Source organism: Drosophila suzukii, chromosome 2L, assembly GCF_043229965.1.
Source record: "Drosophila suzukii chromosome 2L, CBGP_Dsuzu_IsoJpt1.0, whole genome shotgun sequence".
NCBI classification, from domain to species: domain Eukaryota; kingdom Metazoa; phylum Arthropoda; class Insecta; order Diptera; family Drosophilidae; genus Drosophila; species Drosophila suzukii.
In genome coordinates, this window is record NC_092080.1 from 5,486,450 (window position 1) to 5,509,017 (window position 22,568).

The window sequence follows — 22,568 nt, forward strand, 5'->3', positions numbered from 1 at the left end:
CTTATGAAAAATATATATTAAAATAAAATAGGAAAATTAATTTTAAATAAACGGTATTTTTAATACGCAATGGCATATTGTGGTATTTTACGGCACCATGGTATTTTGTAACATTTTAGGCACGGTCACACTACTCCCAGCAAGTAAAGTAATTTCAGCAGCGTTTGCAGATTTTTTGCATTTTAATTACTTTTGTCCGCAAGTAAGGGCATGATCGCTGTTATCAAGTGATTTGTGTCCCAGTGAACTGGAAAAGTTATAGATTTAACAAACAGGAACTCTCAATTCGTGTAGACGTAGCAAAAAAAAAGCAAAACGAGCAGCCGGAAAAGACGCCGCTGGTGAGTTGAGTTAACTGTGCATAAATTGGGGCCAATATTTATCTTGATCCGAGGAACTCAACGATTTGTTTATTTAATGACTTGCTGGCTGGCCCCGCTTTTACCCTTTCTCTTCCTTTTTCCCCCGTTTTCCTTTTGTTTGACTTTTTGGCGCAATAATATTCACCACACACCGGTGTGAACCGAGTTCACCACAACACGAGCTCTGCCCAGAAAGGTACTAACGCAATTTTCCTACACCGTGGAGCATGGTCATATTGTTTTGTCTTAAAAAAAAAAATATTCCACGAAACCATTTGAATTTTTCCGGGAGTTTAACTGTTTAGTTGTTTGTGTACACAGGTTAGGGATTTTCAAGGTGAGTTTGAGGTTAGGACTGATGCAGAAGAAAATAACATCTAAATTTCGCCTCAAGAACAAGAACGATCATGGCCTGGGTTCCCAATTCGCGTTTCGAGGACGATCTGGTGGACATGGAGCCGGATTTTAACCTAGTCCACGGCCAGTTGGCCTACGAGGCCAAGAAGAAACAGGAGTTCTGTCCGCGTCCCAAGGCCACCTACGAGTATCTGACGGCCCGGGAAAAGCGCAACTCGGAGCAGGAAAAAGTCAATGGAAGCCCAGGCGGAAAGGGTAGGGAGATCAGGGAAAGCCTCCAGATGATGGAGAAAATTCAGAAAATATCGGGAACCAGGCCGCTCGGAGAGCATGCCACCATGGCCGACTGGGAGGACGACAGCACCGCGGAAATGGAGTTGGTGGCCATCATGCGGCACTTTGGAATGTCATCCATGGCCGAGGACACGATGCCCGATCTGCCAGAGATCAAACCTCACGAAGGACCTATCCATGTCATAAGAAACGGTCGCCGGAGTTTTCCCCTTATCACAGACCCCGAGTTCTTCAGAGCATGTAAACCGCGCCGACCAAAACAACCCAGCAGTGCCAAGGAACTCAACACTGCGAACGATTCCATTAGTGATTCCTATTACACAGCCGATGGTTCGGCCAGCTCCATTAGCCTGTACGGATCTGCCAATTCCCATTTGGACAGCAGCCCGGAAATGCGAAAAACCATGAAGCCGAAGCGGGAGGAGTACCTGGAAATACCATACCAACCGTTGGAAGAGAGTTTCGGCCAAGAGGAGAGGTCCTTTGCCAAGGAGGCGAGCACATCTACGTCGGAAAAAACCTACGGAAGAAGGAGGAACCGAAGGCCCAGCCAAAAAGAGAGAGGCCACCAGCAATACGAACCCACGGACCCTAGGCAATAAACCACCAAAGAACCTCAAAGAGCAATTCCAAATTATGTACGCTATGTATCCAAATCAAAAAACCAAGCAACGATTAGTTTTTGTATAAAATAAGCATCTTGCCACTTTTATATAAAGATTTTTGTTTCATAAGTCTTTTGATTTGGGTACATACGCACCTCATATTATACATTTTTTATACCCGTTACTTGTAGTATTGAAGCAAAAAAAAGGGTTTAAAAGGATATTCTTATAAAATTAGATAAATTTGGTTTGGAAAACCAGTTAGGATATTGGCCTTCGCCTATTTGATCTGCATATTTACACGCAATGGCAGGTTGGAACATATTGTTTGATTTGCGAGACATTTTAGGGTAAACCAAATATTTATTTTATTTAAACATATGAAACTCAAAGAAATTTTTTAGAAGGGGCAGCTCGACTATAGCGTTATTATAATTTTATAAATCGTGTAATAAAAAATCCATTTCCTTCCATAATTTTAAATTTTGGTTTAATTCACCTTTCAAGATTCCATTAAATAACTATACAGTATGGAAGATTAAAAATAAGTCGTTAACTATGGTTTTGATAAAATATGAAAATTTATTAAATCGTAGGAAAACTCTTCACTTCCTCCGCGTTCTTTTAAAACTTTGATGAAGCTGGGAATATTTTTGATGACCAAGAAAGGCTTGCGTGCAAGGTGCTGCTACATACGAAGTATTACTCGTCGGTTGTACTGTCACAATTGTATGGATGCACCTGACGGATGTCGTCTTCGTAGCTGACCACTCTGCAGATGGGGCACCGATTTGACTGCCGCCAGTAGGTGCGGATGCATGTCTTCCCGAAAAGGTGACCGCATTTTAGCGAAACCAGCCTGTGGTGGCCTCTGGCACTCCAGTTCAACAAGCATATGCAGCAACTGTTCTCTGCGTCTATAGTCTCCAGCTTTTTCCGCAATTCGCTCGTCGCGTTATTGATAGCTTCTTCATGGGCCTTAATCCTTTGGCGCAATCCCTCAGTTTTTTTCATCTCCTCTTGCAATTGTTTAAACAGCTCGTTTTCCTGTTCCCGTAGCTTCTTGAGTGTCGGAACTTTGTTGCCATTCTCAGTGAGTTGCTGGGTCCGTTGTACGCCCAGTTTCCTCTGTTCCAGGAGCTCTTCCACGACTTCCCTCTTTAGCATTTTCGATGTGGAGCGCGGCTTGGGCTTTTGATTGGCGAGGCTTTTATTCATTTTATTATGTATAAATATAAATAGCAAGGAGAAATCAAATTTCTAGACAAATCAGCGTAGAAAACACGAATGTTATGAAATCTGTCCCGTCAAATCTGAAGTTCTAGATGTAGTCTGCCATGATTAACAGTGCTTAAAAAGACGTTGCTATCTACAAATGTTGTAAGTTGATTTACAACATTATCACCAAAGATTTGGTATGGTCATATAAAAATGTATCTTTAAAAACTATTTATTTATCAGGTCAGATTAAAAGTTGCAGGGATTTACCAACACTGGCGTATCGTAGTATTGAGCTGTCAAGTCTTTTTAGCTCCTGACAAATCATTCTGCTCTGTGAACTATAACTTGCCAGCAAAATTTGTAGAGTTTCTTATTACTAAAAAGCTAAATGGAGAAAAAAGATATTTCGAAGATGCTTAAGAGGGAGCTCATCTTGGAGCTCCACAAGCAGAGAGCGGAGAATGATAAGCAGGAAGAGCTGATCCAGGCCAAAATCCATCTGATCACCCTGCGCAACCAGGTGCAGGAGGAGAAAAGGAAATCCGAGGAGCTGCAAGAGAAACTAGCGATCCAGGATAAGGATTTGAAGCCATTTATCGACAGGGAAAACCAGAGTCTGTTGGCCAAACTGGAGAAGATAACCGAAGGAAACAAATGTTACTTCTGCAAGTTGAAGTTTCAATCGGAAACCCATCGCCGAGCTATTTTAAAATGCGGACACGTATTCGGGGAAATGTGCATTCATACTTATTTGATACTGCACAAAAACTGCCCCATCTGCGATTTTCCGGCTGTTTTATGGGATGTTCGTATTATTATAGCAGGCGAATACCTTTGCACAGCAGACTGCTTTTTTTCATAACTTTATTTATGAAAGAAAAATAAATATTTGATGTCAACAACTTTAGGTTTAAATTTGTTTACGCAAATTGAATAGAATTTAAAGGCATTGGCATTTATTTGCAACCAAATATATACTGATAAAAAATCTTTTTTGTGGGATGTTTATTTTGCGAAACATTAGATCAATTAAGCGCTCTTAAGGATGTACTTCATTTCCATTTAATTTCCCTAATTCAATCAGGGGATGAAGTGAATATTTGGCAATCATATCGAAAACTGAGTGAGCATAATAATTCCTTAATCAATAAACCCCCTTCCGCTGCATTCTATTGTTGTTGTGTTGGGAACTATTATTAATTTGGCAAAACCGACGCGCCCATCAATTAAGCCCAATAATCTGTCCCAGAGACAATAGAATAACATTGAGAAATTTCCTCACAGCACGTAAGAATTAAAGGGAGAGTGGGGGAATTATAGAGTTGGGAAGTAAGTAGGGGAAATAAAAACATTCCTACATCCAGAACTAACAATTATGTAATTAATACCTGCAATTTGAATTGTTAATAATAAAATGTAAAAATATTGTACTGTTATTTATGAAGCCTTATGTAAATACAATGTGTTCCGAATTCTTTTTAAAACCTTCGGTGTTAACTATGATACATTCCTTTGTTATTTTAGTCGTTCACGTCTATCAATTTTCCATTAGTTAGTGTAAAAAACATGTTACAATAAATACCATCAAAGTAATAACTCCATTTTTTTTTTTTAGTAAAATGGATTGCTTGTAATGTTTTGAAAAAATAATTCAATTATTAGTTGCTGAGCTTAGTTTGTTTAGCGAAGTTGTACTGTATTTGGGCGGTGGGAGTTGAAGTTGTCTGTCTCCTTTTTCTCGGCGGCTGTAGCTCTCTCATCTTTTTTTTGCTCGCAGATTCTCTTCTCGCCTGAGAGTGTGAACTCACACACACACACACACACAACCGAAAGTTTTCAGTTTCCGTGGCAACCGCGTGCGTCTTTTGTTTCCTTTTTCTTCTTTTGCGATTTTCTTTATTTTATTCCCTTTTCTTTATTTTGCGGGGTTGTCAAGCAGAAGTTTTTGTTGTTATTAGTGGTGAAATGGATGCTGTAGTTGTTGTCTTTTATGCATAGGTCTGCTGCTATTGTTGTTGTTACGCAGTTGTACATAAATATGTGTACATACATATGTACATAAATAAATATTGATGTAGTCAGCGAAAAGGAGACAGTCCAGAAGGGTCTGGAAAGGGGGAAGGGAGGAGTTGTAGAGCGGGGCAGACGAAACCATCCACACGCTTTACATATGTATGTATGTATGTACGTACACTGCTATGTGTCGCCTATATGTAAACGAGTCTGGAGTCGCGGTCTTATTCGATGAGCGAAAGGCGAAGCGAAATCAAAAATAAAGAAGCAGTTCGACAAATGGCGCAAGCTATTAAAATAAATATGTGCAGGAACTTTTTTTGGGGTGGACCCGAGTGTAAATGTTTAAAATAACGTAAAATCAAATATTTATAGCTCTCTTTTTGGGGGGCAGTTCTACGACTAAATCTTTTTAAAAAACCTGAAGTTCACTATTTCACCTTCTTATTTTTCTCAATTCGATTCTATTTTTTCAAACCTAATAGGACCAAACACATAACTTTTTATCTTTGTTTACTTATCAAACGCATTCAACCATTTAATACATAATCCAATTACTCTCAAAATATCAAATTTCGTTGTGTTTAGCTATGAACATAAGAAAGCTTTGTTCACAAGGTCCACTCCAATTCCTACGCACATGAGTTGCGGCGAGAGTTTCTGACGCGAAGTCAACTGAAGCTGCCGAAAGGTAAGCTGCGTACAGTGGGATAACGTAATCGTTAAACCTTAAAAAAGAAAAATAATAAAGGTCTACATTTTATCTGCTTCCAACCAAATTAAGTTTTTACTTCAAACATTTATCCTTACTATTGCCTATCATTTTTAAATTTTTGATTTTAAGAATAAAATTTTGAAACCGAGTTCCACTGTGCAGTGGTTGAACAGAGTGGGAATAGCCAAAGGAGCAACAGCCCTCGCCGGTAGCCGGCTTTCAGCCTCTGCAGAGGTGGTCAGAGACAGGGCACAGTGGGGTGGAAACACAGAAAACACCTTTAATGGTGGTAATCGAGAGGTAATAAGCTTTGTAATCAAAGGTCGAATAGTTATGACATTTGTACATGACATTGAAACGAAAGTAATGTTACATAAGTACCGTTTTTTTTTTTCAAAGATAGCAAGTCTCTTTGCACAGAAGTCTTGATCCTAATTTTTTCGATATTCGAAAATATTACACATCGACTAAGTTAATCAAATCTTTTCTTTGATTAGAAATCAAATTAGTTGGTACTAAATTATTTTTAAAGTAGAGATTATGATCCCTGTTTTACCATCCCACTGTGCAGTGCTGAACTTGAGCGAGAGAGCAAGTTGAACTTGCCAGATGCTGCGGTAAAAAGGAAGAGCAAGAGGAGAGGAGTCTACCGCCACTGGCATCCCTCTCTCTCTCTCCACTTCATCCTCCTTCCTGCATTTTGTTTTTGGCGCGCGCAAGCGTAAGCTCTCTCCGCCTCTCCCAATCTCTCCGGCGCTCTCTGGAAGTTTCGAGTCTCTATCGAGACTTACGGTGGCTTACGATTTGCTGACACTTACGTTGCCTGACTTACGTTTGGCAGTTCGATTTGAACTTTCAGACGAAGCGCCTGCCACAGGAATAAGGATACAGCGAAATACATACTATTAGACCTCGCCGCATCGTAATAGTAAATTAATATCTCAGACAGGACGAAGCGCCTGCACGGATACAGATACAGATACAGCGAAAGCGAAATACATAGTTTAACTAGGAGACCTCGCCGCATCGTAATAGTGAATTAATAGTAGTACAACTACTACTGCAGTTGTAGGCGGCTCTTTTCAATCGAATCGCAGAGGAGGATAATGGCGTGGCAGAGAGAGAAACGTGTGGAGAAGAACGAGGTGGGGAAATGGGAGTGCAAGGACCACGAGGCTGTTTCATTAAAATTGGGATACAGACAAAACGCGGCTCGCAGGATACCGGATACGTCTGTGTGCGTTTGTGTGCCGCATCCATTCAGGAGGCAACAAAGAAAAGGGACGGAAGACATTTTTCAGTGGTGACTTTCTCGACAAAATCCTTTAAAAAAAAAAGGACAAAACGGTTCGGTTCCTATTCATTCGGTCTCTCGGTCTTCGGTTTCGGGGTAGTTCCTCAATCTCCTAGAAGAAGCAGAACAAGATGATGAACCTGAAGGAGAAGCCGTCAAAGAAACCGCTTCGCAAATATTCGGCGCCCTTTCGCTTCAAGTCGCCTAAAATAATATGGAGAATCATGGAGAATATGTAAGAAACCAACAACTTTTTATTAAATTCTTAAATAAATAGGAAATATTGAATCCTGATAGGAGAAAAAATGGTCTACGATATCAATGACTTTGCTAATTGCAGACTAATCCAAAGTTTTCCAACACAAACTTGAAATTAAAGAAAGAAAAAAAAACTCGCCTAATGCAAAGAATACTATTTAACAAAATCCTTTATTAAAGACCTTTAAATTAACTATCCCAAAATCGGTTATATGAAATTTAAATTTGAATGTTATGATAACACACAATGCAAAAACCACCAATTTTATAATTTCGTAGAAGACAATGAGAAATACAAAATATGAAAAAAAAATTTTTAAGGGATATACAGCTTGCTTTTCTAACTGTTTTACTTTTTTATTACAAATTGGTAGGATTCCTCCGTGATCTTAAGTAGACATGAAAAAAATCTTGCAAAGTTTCTCTTTTATTAGAGGGGTTTAAATAAAACTAAAACAAATTCACTAATCAAACTTTTATAATATCCGTATAATCAAAAGAAGAGATACCTTACTCTGAAGTATATTTAAAAACCACAACAAATTGCACATGCGGCATTTAATTTATATTTTTTGCGGCCACTCTTTTGCTTGTGCGTCTTTTCCCCCTCCTCTTTTTTGCAACGCCCGCGAAATAAAAAGGAAAAACTCGAGGTTACCAGCGGAGCAGGGAGAAAAGCAACAAACAAAAAATATATATATAAAAAAAATAAATAAAAAACGCAGGAAAAAAACTTGCAGCGCTGGTCTGGCCACTTGTCCGTCTGTCTGCCAGCCTGTTAGGCCCGTCCTTTTCTCTCACTGTACCCGTGTATTAGTGTGTATCTGTGTGCGGCTTTTTTATGGCCATGCAATATCTTTTTTCATTTCTGGCTTTCCTGTTCGCAGCCTCCTGCTGCTGCTGCTTGCTGCTGCTTCTTCTTCTCCTGCAGCTTGTGCTTCATGTACAGGGCGCATAAAATAAGATGGGAAAAAAGCGAATGTTCAAATTGAAATACTTTACAAAACTCGTATTTGCTTAGCCTTATCGGCCCCGCACAGATACGAACGCACACACAGACAGACAGACACCTCAGCCAGCGACTCTCTGTCCTGGTAACGAAGTTATATCTTCCCCGCTGTTGCCAAGAGCCTCCGAGTCTTCAGGTCTTCAAGTCTTCCAGTCCGCTCCTCGGTCTCCGAAAGGTCCGTGGACTTTCAAGCGCCTGTAACCGGTAGATAAAATGCAAAATTAAAAAAAAAATAAAAAATGAAAAACTAAAAACCAGCCTCCTGTGGCATCTACATAATCCCCAAGCGATCAATAAAGCAGGGCATTCTCCGCTGCAATTAGTGGGCTATATCATTCATTGCAAACGAGACAGATCATAATGCTCTATAATGATGATTGGAGTGCGTCCCTTCTGGTTACGGTTGCAGACAATTACTTCTGATTTTGTAATACTATAAAACATTTAACCTCTGAAAATATATTCGGATGGTTTACAAGAAAATTGGACTTAAACCATCTTTAATTTATTGAACTGGGCTCAATTTCAAGTAATAAGATCTTCAATTAATTTAGGATTTAACAATCTACTTATGAGATTCTGTCACGCATCTGTACACAAAAGCTAATTAAATAGGTTAATTATCTCATTATAGCCTTTATACTGGATAACTTAAAAGGAAAGTTAAGTAAACCTTTACGATTTTAAACCACATAACAATAGTAATTAGTTAGGACCACATACGTACATATAATAAATTCTGCAGACAACGGGCACTCATGCTTTTCAACTTTCTGTCGAATCATAAAAGAACATTCATAAATTTGTTTACTGCAATCCATTTCCTCTAATCCTCGCTTGCGTTCTACCCACTCCTAAATCTCTGGTGAAGGAAACCAAATCCCCTGTTAGAAATCGGAGCTAATGGCTTGGGCTAACCATTAACCAACGTCATTACAGGGTTTTCTGGCATCAGCCAATAAAGCCAGCATGCTGACCATGGCCCGTAGTCGCAGATAGCCTGACTTACCCTTTTGCCGGACTTGAACTCCATACTCCATGCTCTCCAGACTTGATGTGACTTACCCACAATGTCATTAATTTTACTCGTTGCTGGTTTTCAGTCTGCTCCTTTGCCCACTCAGCCGGCGACTAGTTTTTAGTTCGACCCCTTCCCTCGTTCAGGAAAAAGCCACTTGTCCAGGAATACACTTAAAAAACGAAGCATTTAATTTAAAATATACAAGTTTATAGTTTGTTTGAATGTAGTTAATAAGAGACCTTTGGGTTTATATTTTATCAGGATGATATGTTTTTTTTTATAAATTTAATATGACGTAGTTTTAACTTTCTTTCTCAACTTTTTATTAGAATGCAGTTTATTTAGATTGAAGTAAACTTATAAAAATAGGACACATTGATATTGTTTAAGGCCACGCTTTTCGGAGCTATAATGATATTAATTATTCACATTTTTAATAGCTAACCCATTGTTTTAATCACTGTGTAATATCGAAACTTGTTCCTCACACAATTCTCCTCTTTTTAGTTTGCTTTTTCAACTTGACTCGCTTTTTAGTCTTTTTTTACCAAGCCATGAAAATGTTGTAGTGTAACTAAAGTGTGAGTTGGTGTTGGTGTGGCAACAAAGACACGCTCCAATCCCCACCCAGTGCCCTTTTCCACCCACCCATCGCACTTTAACCCCATCGCCTTTGAGTGTGCAGTGCAGTGTTCGCTTCGTTTGACTCTTTAATTTTATTTGATTTTTACTCTGTAACTTGTTTGTTTAGGATACGGTTTTTGGATCCTTTCCAGCTGTCTCTTGCCCACAACCCTACCCGGACCTTTCCGCTCTCCTGCTCCTGTGAACTTCATTTTCACCGAATTGTTTAGTCATAGGATTTTCCCAGATTTCATTACATAAAGCTAATAAAAGTTTTCGCAGGAAAATACATTTATCTGATCGGACTTTTCTGGTAAAAAAGAAGAAAACATCATTAAAAGATTTACTCTCCTTTTTCGTTAGTCATTTATTTTTGCTGATAAAAAAGGTCCCTTAAATCTTGCTGAGAGGCAAGACAAATTTATGGTTCTTTGTTAAGCAAGTTCATATCATTTATAAAGCATTGCATGACAGGTGACAATTTTTTAATGATTTGGGTTCAACCTTTGGGGATATACACCCCTCTAGGGTGGTAACACCTTTAAAATGTGGAATAGAATAATATAACCAAAATTGGACAAGCCTTAAAGGACTTTCCCACAACTCTTGATGATTTTCAAGCAGCCTCTTTTTATTAAGCCTAAGAAAGCTACCTCATATTTTTTATATTATTTCTTAAAGTATTTTCTTGGGATTTAACATAGGCTCTTGAAACTAATTTTTGTTCTACCCCTCTCTTTCTCTTTTTCTAAATACTTAAAATTTGTCCATAACATACTTTTCCAACTTTGATATCTCTGGCTGAACTTTTTTCTAATGCTTTTGTAAAAAGTTTGGTGAAAACTTGTCAAAGTTTTTAGTGGAGTTTCATTACTCATCCGGTATCATCTGTCCTCCATTTCCCTACGTTCCCTTTGGGCTGCCCATCACTTTTGATGTTTTATCCTTGGGCTGTCAACACGTGCTCTGACACGCCCCCTTTTCCGCCCTCCCGGCACTTTTTAGTTGAGGCTAAAGCAGTGTAACACATGTTATCCTATTTCTCCCCATTCCGAACCCACACCTAAACTTATCTTTTATTCTGTCACAAGGCGAAAAGGGTTTCTTTGTGTGAATAATTTAGCCAGGATATTTCATATTTTCTAAAGCAAATTAACTCAACTTTGGGGAGCAGGTGAAAATGTAAACTAACCGTTTAAAAATTAGTGAATATATAAAGTAATAACAATGCTAGTGTTAATAAATGATAGTATTACATATTTTTCACACTTTAAAGATGTTAAATTCAAAAAATATTTGCTTTTATTTGTTTTCCGTTGAAGAAATGATAATTTGCAATGATCCCTTAGGGACCAGTAAACAACAAATGCTAACCGTCGTTATCCCCTATCCCATCCCCTATCTTTTCATAATCCCCCAATTCAATTTGCATGACAATCGAAACTCATTGCGAATGCAAAAACGATTTCTTGAAACTTTTCAATTATTTAAACTTTTTACGGGGGGAAAAAGTATTACTAGGAAGCTCCTCAAATGGCGGACACCTAAAAATAGCCTATGGAAGAGAAAGAAAAACGAAACGAAAGGAAACCTTCAAATACACACACCCATGCGAATAAAAAGGAAAAATTCCACTCTGTTGAATGTACAAATACACACACGTAAAAATGTTAATAGTGGCCTGTTGAACAAGAAAAAGCAACAGCATCCTCTTTATGCTCTCTCTCCCTCTTTGAATCCGATTCTCTCTTTTGAGCGCAAGCTCAGAGAGCAACAGCAGCGGTCATTAAATTAGAACTAGTCAAGCGTAACGACTACGTCATATTTTTGCAAGAGGTGGAGTTTGTGGGGGTTTTCTGTAGAGAATAAGAGCGAGTTTAAATGGGAGAGCTTTTTACCATGGGAAGGGGAGGGAAAGAGGATAAACAAGTACGCAAAATTTTGAGGGAAGAAAGATTCTGCGGAAGGAGGCTGCTCTCTCATCTCACTTCTTTTCCCCTTATTCTGCTTTTCCCTCCAAATCCCATATCCACCCACACAGTGTAATTGCAAACATAGTGTACATACAAACATACCTACGCTAAATGTACAACAGAAAGTAGTACAGTGGGTAGAATGGAAAAAGTTTAACTAATTTCACGGTAAATCATTTTATTCACGGAGTTCGAAATTCTTTATAAAGTCTAATTTTTTTATACTTATTATGTACATAATTGAATGAATTCCTTGAATCAATCGGATAAGCTTATAACATCTAAAATCTGATTATTGTAACAAATGATAAAGAAATCATATGAATTCAAAAAATAACATATTTAGGTAGAATAATTATAATAATAATTTATAATAGGTTTTTTTTTTAAACATTCTACCCTGAACTTTTGACAACCACTGTGCTTCCTATTCTACTCTAAAACGAGTACACTCTTCTTCACTCTACTCCATGTCCTTCGCTTCGATTGCTTTATTCTTGTTTGTTTGTTTGTTGTTTTTGCCGCACGAGCTGCAAAGCGGTTGCGCAAAACGAAGGACTTGCGAATTAAGAGCCGAAAGGAAAGCCGAAGAGGCGAACGAACGAACCATGACCATGCCAAAGGATGAAATATTAACAGCGTCACTGCGAAGGGGCCGCCAAAAGTAGTTGACGATTGCCGCTCTTTTTCTCTCTTCTCCCTCTCTCTCTCTCTCGCTTCTCTACACCACAAAACTTCAAATTCAGCATCCCCATGTGCTTTTTAATTTGCGTTTGTGTGTGTGTCTGTCGAGTAACTGTGAATGACCGCGGAACGTTGTGGAATTGTGGAACAGAAATTAGAAAAGTTTCACGCTTTTCTTTGTTTGTTATTGTTGTCTGTAAAGTCCCTCTTCATCCCTTTTTTTCTTTTTGTAAACTTTCCACTAATCTTCTGATTTGTTTTTCTTATTTTTCAGATATGCACGAGGTGGCGAAAGCTAAGCGAGAATTCGGCGGCAGATGACAAGGACAACGCCACGCACATGGCGGCAAGGCTACAACAAGGATACAGGATACGGCCAACCGGATATTAAACTATCAACACTAGCCAGCACAGCGAAACGAAACTGAGGCATAACTATTAGCGTGCTTTGCTGTTGTTTCTGTTTCTGTTGGGTGAAAAAGAACAGGACACCATGGCGGCAACGGCTACGGAAATGGGAACAGGTCCTGCGGCCACCAGGGAGTTCGTCGAGGGTTGGACTTTGGCCCAAACTCTGGGCGAAGGTGCCTACGGCGAGTGAGTGTCCTTAAAATTAATTACAAATTGCATCACATTTAGAATTATTTTGATCGAATGATAGAAATAGTCGTAGTTATGAGTACATTACATTCAAATATTTATTATAGCCTGCTCTTCTGCATTAATCACCTAGAAATCGGGAAGTTTAAGGATATTTTTGTTTTAACAAATGTATAATAGTTTTTCAAAAGAAAAAGTAATCATCTTAAAGTCTTCAAACGTACAACATAAAGAAATTCCTGAATGAATGACACATTCTATACATCCTCGTTTGCTTTAGTACCTTGACGATCTTAAATCCTAAAGTATGCAAGGACAAATAATGTGACAATACTTCACTTTAAAGTTTAGTTTTAATTTAAATGTTTTTTAAAATAGTAATCAAGATACGATCTTTATTTTGAATATAAATTACAAATGTCCTTGTGCCTTTTTGTGCGTCTGTGTGTGTGAGTGTTGAAGTCAATAAACCGGAAATGCTGCAGAGCAAAAGAGCAAAAAAAAAGAAATACTAACTGAAACGCACTTTTCCGGCGTATTCGCTGTATACATTCATCCCGAAAGCACCCGCTGTGCGCCCCCCTTTATAAGGGACTCCTCAGTGCGCATGTCCCCGGTGTCCGGGTCCGGGTCCGGGGAATTTGAGGACTACGGGAGTACAACGAACGAACGACAGACAGACAGACACACGGCATACGGAGCACTCGATGCACCCGGACGGAGAGCAGTCGATACACAGACACCAACGTTGCAACTGCAATTGCAGTTCGTCCTGCGTCATATATACCCCTACTAATCCCCGACTATATCCGATATCTTCGATGCAGGGTGAAGCTGCTAATCAACCGGCAGACTGGCGAGGCTGTGGCCATGAAAATGGTGGATCTAAAGAAGCATCCGGATGCGGCGAACTCGGTGCGCAAGGAGGTCTGCATACAGAAGATGCTCCAGGACACGCATATCCTGCGATTTTTCGGCAAGCGCTCTCAAGGTACCGTGGAGTACATTTTCCTGGAGTACGCCGCCGGCGGAGAATTATTCGATCGAATTGGTGAGTTTCAGTTTGTTTGTTTTTATTATCTACAACTATGTATATATATTGTTAAACAAATAGGTAGTTTGCAATATTTAAAGCAAATAATATTTTAATTTATAGATTAAAGTCTACTTAAGTTATTATAAACCTAGAGTTTTAAACCTAGAATTTTTATAAATCAGTAATTGTAGCATTTTTAAAGAGTTTTAGGGTTTTAACCTATTAAATATTTTAGACCTCTAAAAATATTTGTTTAAAAGTCTTTTCTACTGATGGTATTTTGCTTTTTGGCTTACCATGCTAAGCCTTTCTTTACCCCTAAAGAGTTTTATATGAGCTTTATAGCAAAGCAAAAGCCTCTTGATGGAGCTACTTAAAGTTTGCTGGCCACTCAACTTGCCATACGCCAGAGTCCGGGATGAAACTTGGCCAACATGCCAGGAAACCATAGAATGCAATAAATGAAATTATCCCTCAAAGCATGCTTTGAAATAGTTGAGAATATTTCTAAAATCTGCTTAGTGAATGGGGATTACCAAAGGTAATGTCTTAAGGAAGATTATAGTTAGACAAACAATGATAATGATAATGATAAAGACAGGTAAAGAAGGAAACCCTTGCCTTGGCTCTATCTTAAGAAATCACTTCTTCTATGAACTTTTTATTCTCAATATTATACGATAAGATTGCTCTTGTTTATGGTTCATTATTATTCCTGGCTCTGTGTGTGTATGTTTGGCATCATCCTACATTCGAAACTCATCCAAGTGGGAAATAAAATAGGAGGAGTCGAAGAGGGGGCCTGGGCGCAGATGCCACATAGTCATATAGACGTCGGCCAGACGGGGCAAATATGCCAATATGGGCAAAACAAACCGACTGACAGCGGTCTTGTTGTACTTTTCGAGGGTGCAACTTGAAGTTCCTCCTGCCTGGTGCCATCCAGTGAACTGAAATGGAACGCACACACATCTATCTATGTATTCCTCCTGCAGCAGCAGCGGGAACGACAAATCAGACTGACAAGATACGGATCTTGATTACGCCAGCTTTCTGTCTCTTTTGCAATGACAATTTGCCAAATGTACAGGCGAACAGGGGGGGCAAATGGAAAAGGGAGGACGGACACTAGGTGCCAAGCTCGTGGCATTTTCATAAATATTAACAGCTTGGCAAAAGGTCAGCCGAAGAGCAGCGAGTGTGGAAGCGGAGAGAGATTGCCCCTAATGGAAGTGGCGTCCTTGCATTGATTGCCACCTCATCCTGGACCGCCCCCGATTTCGCCAATTCCCAATCACCATCATCATCATCGTCGCCAACATTTTGCTCCGCCCTCCCCGCAGGGGATGTTGCATGGGGAGATGGTGTAATAATCAATGTGGCAGCCATATTTAGTCCCCGGTTGCTAAGCCATTTTTAATGATATTTAGAGATGTTACCAAGTCCGAGTGGTGGGCACCTTAATTACTAAGGGAAATTAAAGGTTTTCGGTTAAAAGCAATAACTTGGACACCGAATAATGTTTTTGAACTTTAAGTGTCAATATTGGCCTATAAAGGCATTCCAAATAATTTATTGAAAACCCCCATTAATTTTATTTTCATGAAAAGTTATAGTTTTTGATTCATTGTAACAGAAATACATCTGAAAATCAATTTTGTGGGGGAAAGGTAGAACTATAGAGTTATACATATAATGGAAATCATTATAAACCAGCTGTTGGTACACAATACAAAGTCATTTATGTGAGTATCTTTGTGTGCGCCGTGTGACTTAGTACACTGTACGTGTGTCGGTAGAGCCTTTTCCCTATAGGAGGCTGCTGACCGCTGTTATAAGCGTACTATTCCACTTTTGAACAACAGCATATATGGAAAACTAGGATTGTGTTTTGGAGGTGCACAATTACTGATGAGAATAATATTGAACGATTTTAAAATCATATCATGGTCACTTTAATTCATCACCCAATCACTTACCTAGTCACTCACGAAATCGAATCATCATCAGATATCACGCTTGCATCTCTTCTATGGTTTTAGCGGTCTATCGCCTGTTGGATAGGCAACAAAGCATCCTTTTTCCCCAGGCAGGATAGAGAATTGGTTAGCAGAGGGGGTGAGGGGGCAGCCTATAGGGATGGAGCAGAAGCAGAGTGCAATGAATGGCTTGCCATAAATAGGTTCAATATGCAAATGAAACATAATGGAGATGCACACACGCAACCAGATGTCCTCCATTGCGAACGTGTGTGTGAGTTTAATTGTCTGTTTGCACAGAAATGCATTCATTAAGCTTATACACCCCCAAAATAGGGGGGGGGATGAAAAGGAGGATCCTGAAACCGGGTGAGCTTATAGATTCCCAACCGATTCGGCCATTCACTCAATCTGAGAAGGGGGTTCGATATAAATTATGCTTCAATTACAAATGAAATTTTCGAGTAATTCCCCTCATTTCCATTGCCTTGCCATAATATCCCACTGTTGGGGCGACCATACTTTTCTCCCACTTTGCAAAATGCAATTAATTATGCTAAAATGTTACTGACATCCTGCAATTTTATTGCTTCCATCTTATTTTCTCGGCTTCTCGTTTATGCAAATGCATATACTTTATCATCTCGCCGTTTTTATTTGCGGTACTCGAGCTTTTAAAGTCTGTCAATATTTCGTTTCATACTTAAACACTGATATCAGATGGTTTGCAGATACAGATACTGGAAGAAAATTGGAATATTATTCTATTTCTTATAAAAATAATAATACAAGTGTAATGGGTTCTCCAAATAAAGTTGTTAGATCCAACACCTTGAAGTCTAAATCAGCTTTTGTAAGTTTATCATTCTGGCGACGCTATAATTCCCAACCAGTTAAAGCGCAGGTTGTTATACAGTGAAGACGTTCGCTCCTTTTTGAATGTCAAGACTTAGACTTCTTGAAGTCTGTTAAAACTTTAAAATAATTTAAAAATATTAATTTGATAAGCTTATAATTAAGCTACAAATATTTAAATATATTAGTAATACCATATTTTCTTAGTGCATCATGCAGTCGCTTCCATTTAATTTTACCCCTGGCAAAAGAGTTGTGCAAATGGCGCCAACCAGCAACATGCCACATGATAAATGAATGGCAAACAATGTGGCACACAGATGGGGGCTGTGCTTATAGATGTGGGCGTGGCACACCTGCCCAACTTTATCTCCCTGCACAATCAACATTTAAGGCATTACAAATTGAGAGTGACAAGAAGCCAAAGTAATACACAGAAGAGAATGGAAGTAGGAACTTGGGAGAAAATTTGTTGGGAAAACTTAGTGGAAATTGATGCTGCTTCGGTTGAAAAATGATTACTTAGAAGTTTTTACTCGCCAATTGTTTGCTCTTTTCCTTGAAATTGGTCGGAACAGAAAAAGCAATTAAAATTGGTAGGGATTTCAAGAGCATCCTTACATATGGTAATTGATTCCCAGAAATCTGAAGTATAAATCACATGGGAATTGCAATTGTTTCACTGGTTTAAAAGACTTTCTTTAATGATTTCACCTTAAAAGTAAACACCCTTCTAAATTTGCTTTAAATTGTTATATTACATTTTCTTTACAAATTCTCTTATATATTTTTCCATGAAAAGCTGTAACTCAAGAACTACCAAATTGTATCAATCAAAATGGCAAATTCCATCAGTTCGATGCAAATTTCTAAACATAATTCTGCTTTTTCGCTTCGCCTTTGACCTGCCCGCCATCAAAATGGAAGAGTCCAAAGCTGGAACAAGGGGGGTTTGGGGTAAAATCAATAAGTGTCGGATGGATGGGGGAAATGAGATGATGACGTTTGATCCCGGTTGCAGGATGTGGCTGCCTTTGACAGTCAATCAGGTGAAAGGCAGGGGAAATACAATCTGTCTAGCTGTTGGTAACCCCAGGTGATAACCTCCCGGGCTTTGTGTGGTCCTTTGTTTCTCCATCTGTGCATCTCCGTCCTGATTATTTCAATGCACATCCGAGTGGCACTCTACATAACTCCAAAGTGGCTGCAAAGTTGGAAAAACCATGTGGTTTCTTGCATTATCCTTTTCATAACTATGAGACATGTCTGTGAGAAATATAAAAGAGTTCTAACAAGTCATGCGTTGACTAATATCCAGAAGTACATTGAGAGCAATGGTAATGTATTTTTAAGAAACATTAGAAGATATCCCATCTTTCTTGGGGTTAAATATTATAGGAAAACCCCAAGATGGAAAACCAGAAACCAAGTTAGCCGTAATAGTTTGACTACAAAACCAAGAGGTAAACATGACAGCTAAACAAACATTTTGGCATTGTTTGCTTTGATTAAAATTTCATAAAACTGTTGATTGCATGGCGGCTGTCTCATCCTGTTCCTGTTGTTGTTCTTGTTGTTCCGTGGAAGGACCTGCAACCGGCTAAGCCCATAAATCCTTGACACACACAAACACACACGCACATCAGGATGCGTTACATTTGTTTTTCCACCTGCCCAAACTGACCTGCCCTGGGTGGTTTTGCTCTGCTGCACATTTTTCCCATTTGCCGTGCGTCGAGTTCCGCTGGAAAATGTCCATAAAGAAATATAAATACATATAGAAGGAAGGCATACAACATACCTTTATTACATTGCAAAAATGGTTGAACATTGTAATTCAATTTCCGCCACAGGTATTTTTTAACCTGTCCTACCTTAATTGCCTTTATATTTATCCAAAAAAAAAGTTAATTCTTCGTCTTTTTTTACCATATATTATCATTTGTTTTTCTTTTGCAGAGCCCGATGTGGGAATGCCACAGCATGAGGCCCAGAGATATTTCACACAACTCCTGTCCGGACTTAACTACCTACATCAGCGTGGGATCGCCCATCGGGATCTAAAGCCGGAGAATCTGCTGCTGGACGAGCACGACAACGTGAAAATATCCGACTTTGGCATGGCCACCATGTTTAGGTATTAGGTACAACGCTATAGATTGGTTATAATAGGAAATAGAAAGGGGTACATTCAAGGAGATACATTTTAAAATAGATTAAGATAGTTTAACAGGCCTACTTTCGATTTTCCATTACTTTCAAATTAACAAGTTAAAGCGCATTTGCTTTAAAAAGTCCCCTGCAGTTCATTTTAAAGCATATGCAAACTGCGTGGAAAACGTATAAAATCCATTAACGCTGGCTAACCGGCGGGTAAAAGTTTTTCATCGCCAAACTGACCAACAAGCAGAATAGTTAATTGAAAACGCTGTCGGCACAAACAGCCAAACTAAACATGCCCCCGGTGGTTTTAGTTTGCAACTAAGCGAAAACTAATTTAAATCGTTAGCCTGCATTAGAGAGTTTAAAATAGTTTAAATAGCGAACAAAAAAGAACAGTCAGCAATTAAAAGTTTATTTCCAAACTTCGTTTAAATCATCGATTCTGCGTCGTAAATCTTATTTGTTTATACGACAAAACCCGAGCTTATCTTTCGTGATTTTTTCGGGTTGAGCTTTCTGCTTAAACAAAATAATCGTAGGGGATCAATTACACAAAAAAAATAAGATGGTAATTCTGGAGGGGTGGAAAAGAAAACAAATGGATTTTTTATCACGTTATTTAATGTTTGTTTATCATACAGATTTTCATACTTGCTATCTTTTTTAGAACCCCTTTTGTTATTTATTGAAGTAAAAACTGTGTTGGTTTAAAATTCCGATGGAGTCATCGTTTTTGTTATAATAACCAATTTTGTTTGACCTACAATTATAAGAAAATGTTTACTGTTTAAAATTAAGTTAGAATCCATAATGAGTCATACGTTTTTCTTATAACAAAATGTTTTATTATAATAAGAAAATGTAACTAAGACCTGACATTTCTCGCTGTGTAATCCCCGACTAAAACCCGAACTATCTCTCTATTTTTTATGTTCTCTTTACATTTTCTCCCCCCAAATCCCGACGACTGGTGTGATTTCGGCATTACCATGGAACAGGTGCAAGGGCAAGGAGCGACTGCTGGACAAACGCTGCGGCACCCTGCCGTACGTGGCCCCCGAGGTGCTCCAGAAGGCCTATCACGCCCAGCCGGCGGATCTGTGGTCCTGTGGCGTTATTCTGGTCACTATGCTGGCGGGTGGTAAGTGAAATTCCGGTGCAACATCTACCATTTACATGTTCTTTTTCGCTAATTAATTTTTGTGTTATTTTTTGCGTGATTTTTGTGCACTCTCATAAAAAACAGAAAACAGTGAAAAACTATTTCAGAAAAAATAAGAAACCCAGAGCATTGCCATCGATTTAGCTTATCGCATTTAACGGAATCAGTCTCACATGCATTATTTTTCGGTTCTACGCTCACATTTCTCCTCTTGCACTACTTATCATTTTTGCTGTTTCTTTGGTATTCTAGCTGTAGATTGTTTCACGCACATTGTATATCATCTAAAGCTTTTATACCAAAGCTCCAGCTTAAATTGCTTAACAACGCACCAGCTACCACCTCAAACAGCCACAAAAACAGGAATGATTTGATCAAATTTCACCCGCTTGCCAAGTCAATTTATCTGTGTTTTATCATTTAGATTTATATAATATGATATTATACGATATGAAATTAATATTATTACTGATTGCCATTTTCAGAACTGCCCTGGGACCAGCCTTCCAGCAGTTGCACGGAGTTTATCAACTGGAAGGACAACGATCACTGGCAATTGCAGACCCCCTGGAGCAAACTGGACAACTTGGCCATTTCACTGCTCCGCAAGCTCTTGGCCACCAGTCCTGGCACGCGATTAACCTTGGAGAAAACCCTGGATCACAAATGGTGCAACATGCAGTTTGCAGATAATGGTAGAACATTCTCTTTATTTAAAGTGCATATGAATCAGTGTCTTTGTCGGTGCAAATGTAATCAAGCCCACGCGATGGCTCAGGTACTTAGTGACTCTCAATGCTTTCGACATCTTGGGACTCGCTCTGTGCCTGCGCTGCCAGTGAGGTCTTCTCTACAAACAAATGTAATATAATATAAATCTAAGAAGTGCTTTGTATTTTAAGAGCTAGCTGCCTTGCCGTTGCTTTGGCGCTTTAGCTGTATGATAGATTTAAACTACTTCATAAAGCTAGATTACCAAAGCATTGGCTTCTGCAGATCAATCATCAAATGTAAGTTACAACGGCGTGATTATTATTATTAAAACTCATGAACTGTGTGAATATTTAAAATTATTATTATTTTATTACCTATGTGTTGCTCTTATGTTTGCTTATTATTTGTTCTTTGGTGATTTTAGCTGTATGGTGGGTCTAAGTTCCATAGAGCTTTATTACCAAAAACCAAATGGTTTTTGCATTATGCTTGAGTTGCTTTTTGCGTTTCTTAACTAAATTTATTTATTTATTATTAATTATTATTAATCATTAATCAAAAAGCGTGTGAAACCTATTGAACATTGTTGTAAAGCCTTTATTTCTAATGTTTTTTAAATATTCTCTTTTTCCACAGAACGTTCCTATGACCTGGTGGACTCGGCGGCTGCCCTGGAGATTTGCTCGCCGAAGGCTAAGAGGCAGCGTCTGCAGTCGAGCGCCCATCTGAGCAATGGCCTGGAGGACTCCATCTCGCGGAACTACTGCTCCCAGCCCATGCCCACCATGCGCAGCGATGATGACTTCAATGTGCGACTGGGCAGTGGTCGGTCCAAGGAGGATGGTGGCGATCGCCAGGCTTTCGCCCAGGAGGCGCGACCCAGTTACTCCTTCTCACAGCCAGCTCTGCTGGATGATCTCCTGTTGGCCACGCAAATGAACCAAACGCAGAGCGCCTCACAGAACTATTTCCAGCGTTTGGTGAGGAGAATGACTCGGTTCTTTGTGACCACGCGATGGGACGACACCATCAAGCGCTTGGTGGGCACCATCGAGAGATTGGGTGGCTATACGTGCAAAGTGGGTGACGATGGTGTGGTCACCGTTTCCACCGTCGATCGAAATAAGCTGCGACTGGTCTTCAAGGCTCACATCATCGAGATGGACGGCAAGATTCTGGTAGACTTCCGGCTGTCCAAGGGTTGCGGCTTGGAGTTCAAGCGACGCTTCATCAAGATCAAGAATGCTCTGGAGGATATTGTGCTCAAAGGACCCACCACCTGGCCCATTGCGATTGCTACCAATTCGGTGCCTTAGCTAATAGTTTATATCGACCTTAAAGTACCTCTTTAAAATTTGTTTACAATTACTACTGTCTAGCTTGTAGAGCAACTCATGCATCACCTTCGATTAGAATTTTCTAAACTTCTCAATGTGCTAACTTATTCTTAATTCATTGCATTGTTTACGATTACGTTATGTAGTATTGTTAAGCGGGCTCTCCTACGATTTTAATTTTGTTGAATTTTAAAGCGAATGCCGAGTATTGAAAATTAGTTAGTTTAAAGCGTTATGAAACAATAAATCCAACACGATTTTGATTGAAAGTTTTGGGCTTGTTATTATTAAT

The 22,568-nt window shown here is 39.1% G+C and overlaps 4 protein-coding genes across 6 annotated transcripts; 3 read left to right on the forward strand and 1 right to left on the reverse strand.

The window, feature by feature from the left end:
- Positions 1-119: 119 nt before the first annotated feature.
- grp (serine/threonine-protein kinase grp) lies at positions 120-22,545 on the forward strand. Of its 3 annotated transcripts, none has more exons than XM_017088221.4 (7): positions 122-341; positions 12,705-13,027; positions 13,858-14,081; positions 18,860-19,037; positions 20,062-20,204; positions 20,711-20,920; positions 21,576-22,545. In XM_017088221.4, the coding sequence occupies exons 2-7, from the start codon at positions 12,924-12,926 to the stop codon at positions 22,253-22,255; spliced, it is 1,539 nt and encodes a 512-aa protein (XP_016943710.2). In that variant the 5' UTR covers positions 122-341; positions 12,705-12,923; the 3' UTR covers positions 22,256-22,545. The 3 variants fall into 3 exon arrangements, with proteins under 3 accessions (XP_065723784.2, XP_016943710.2, XP_016943717.2); XM_017088228.4 differs by lacking the exon at positions 122-341 and adding an exon at positions 6,520-7,096; XM_065867712.2 differs by lacking the exon at positions 20,711-20,920 and having other exon boundaries at positions 120-341.
- squ (squash) lies at positions 545-2,094 on the forward strand. The gene is made up of 2 exons (XM_017088239.4): positions 545-699; positions 757-2,094. Exon 2 carries the CDS (start codon positions 770-772, stop codon positions 1,613-1,615), a length of 846 nt encoding a protein of 281 aa, XP_016943728.2. The 5' UTR covers positions 545-699; positions 757-769; the 3' UTR covers positions 1,616-2,094.
- LOC108020145 (E3 ubiquitin-protein ligase rnf8-A) lies at positions 2,176-3,836 on the reverse strand. Its single transcript, XM_017088249.4, has one exon. It carries the CDS (start codon positions 2,834-2,836, stop codon positions 2,321-2,323), a length of 516 nt encoding a protein of 171 aa, XP_016943738.2. The 5' UTR covers positions 2,837-3,836; the 3' UTR covers positions 2,176-2,320.
- On the forward strand, positions 3,228-12,821 carry LOC139353135 (uncharacterized). The gene is made up of 2 exons (XM_070996462.1): positions 3,228-3,644; positions 12,705-12,821. Exons 1-2 carry the CDS (start codon positions 3,228-3,230, stop codon positions 12,819-12,821), a joined length of 534 nt encoding a protein of 177 aa, XP_070852563.1.
- Positions 22,546-22,568: the final 23 nt, after the last annotated feature.

Excerpts from the sequence above, each read along its gene's own strand:
- squ (XM_017088239.4), top strand. The coding sequence starts at position 770 with ATGGCCTGGGTTCCCAATTCGCGTTTCGAGGACGATCTGGTGGACATG.
- LOC108020145 (XM_017088249.4), bottom strand. The coding sequence starts at position 2,836 with ATGAATAAAAGCCTCGCCAATCAAAAGCCCAAGCCGCGCTCCACATCG.
- LOC139353135 (XM_070996462.1), top strand. The coding sequence starts at position 3,228 with ATGGAGAAAAAAGATATTTCGAAGATGCTTAAGAGGGAGCTCATCTTG. Across the intron at positions 3,645-12,704 it reads TTCCGGCTGTTTTATGGGAT|ATATGCACGAGGTGGCGAAA; the intron begins GTTCGTATTATT and ends CTTATTTTTCAG.
- grp (XM_017088221.4), top strand. The coding sequence starts at position 12,924 with ATGGCGGCAACGGCTACGGAAATGGGAACAGGTCCTGCGGCCACCAGG. Across the intron at positions 14,082-18,859 it reads AGAATTATTCGATCGAATTG|AGCCCGATGTGGGAATGCCA; the intron begins GTGAGTTTCAGT and ends TTTCTTTTGCAG. Across the intron at positions 20,921-21,575 it reads CATGCAGTTTGCAGATAATG|AACGTTCCTATGACCTGGTG; the intron begins GTAGAACATTCT and ends CTTTTTCCACAG.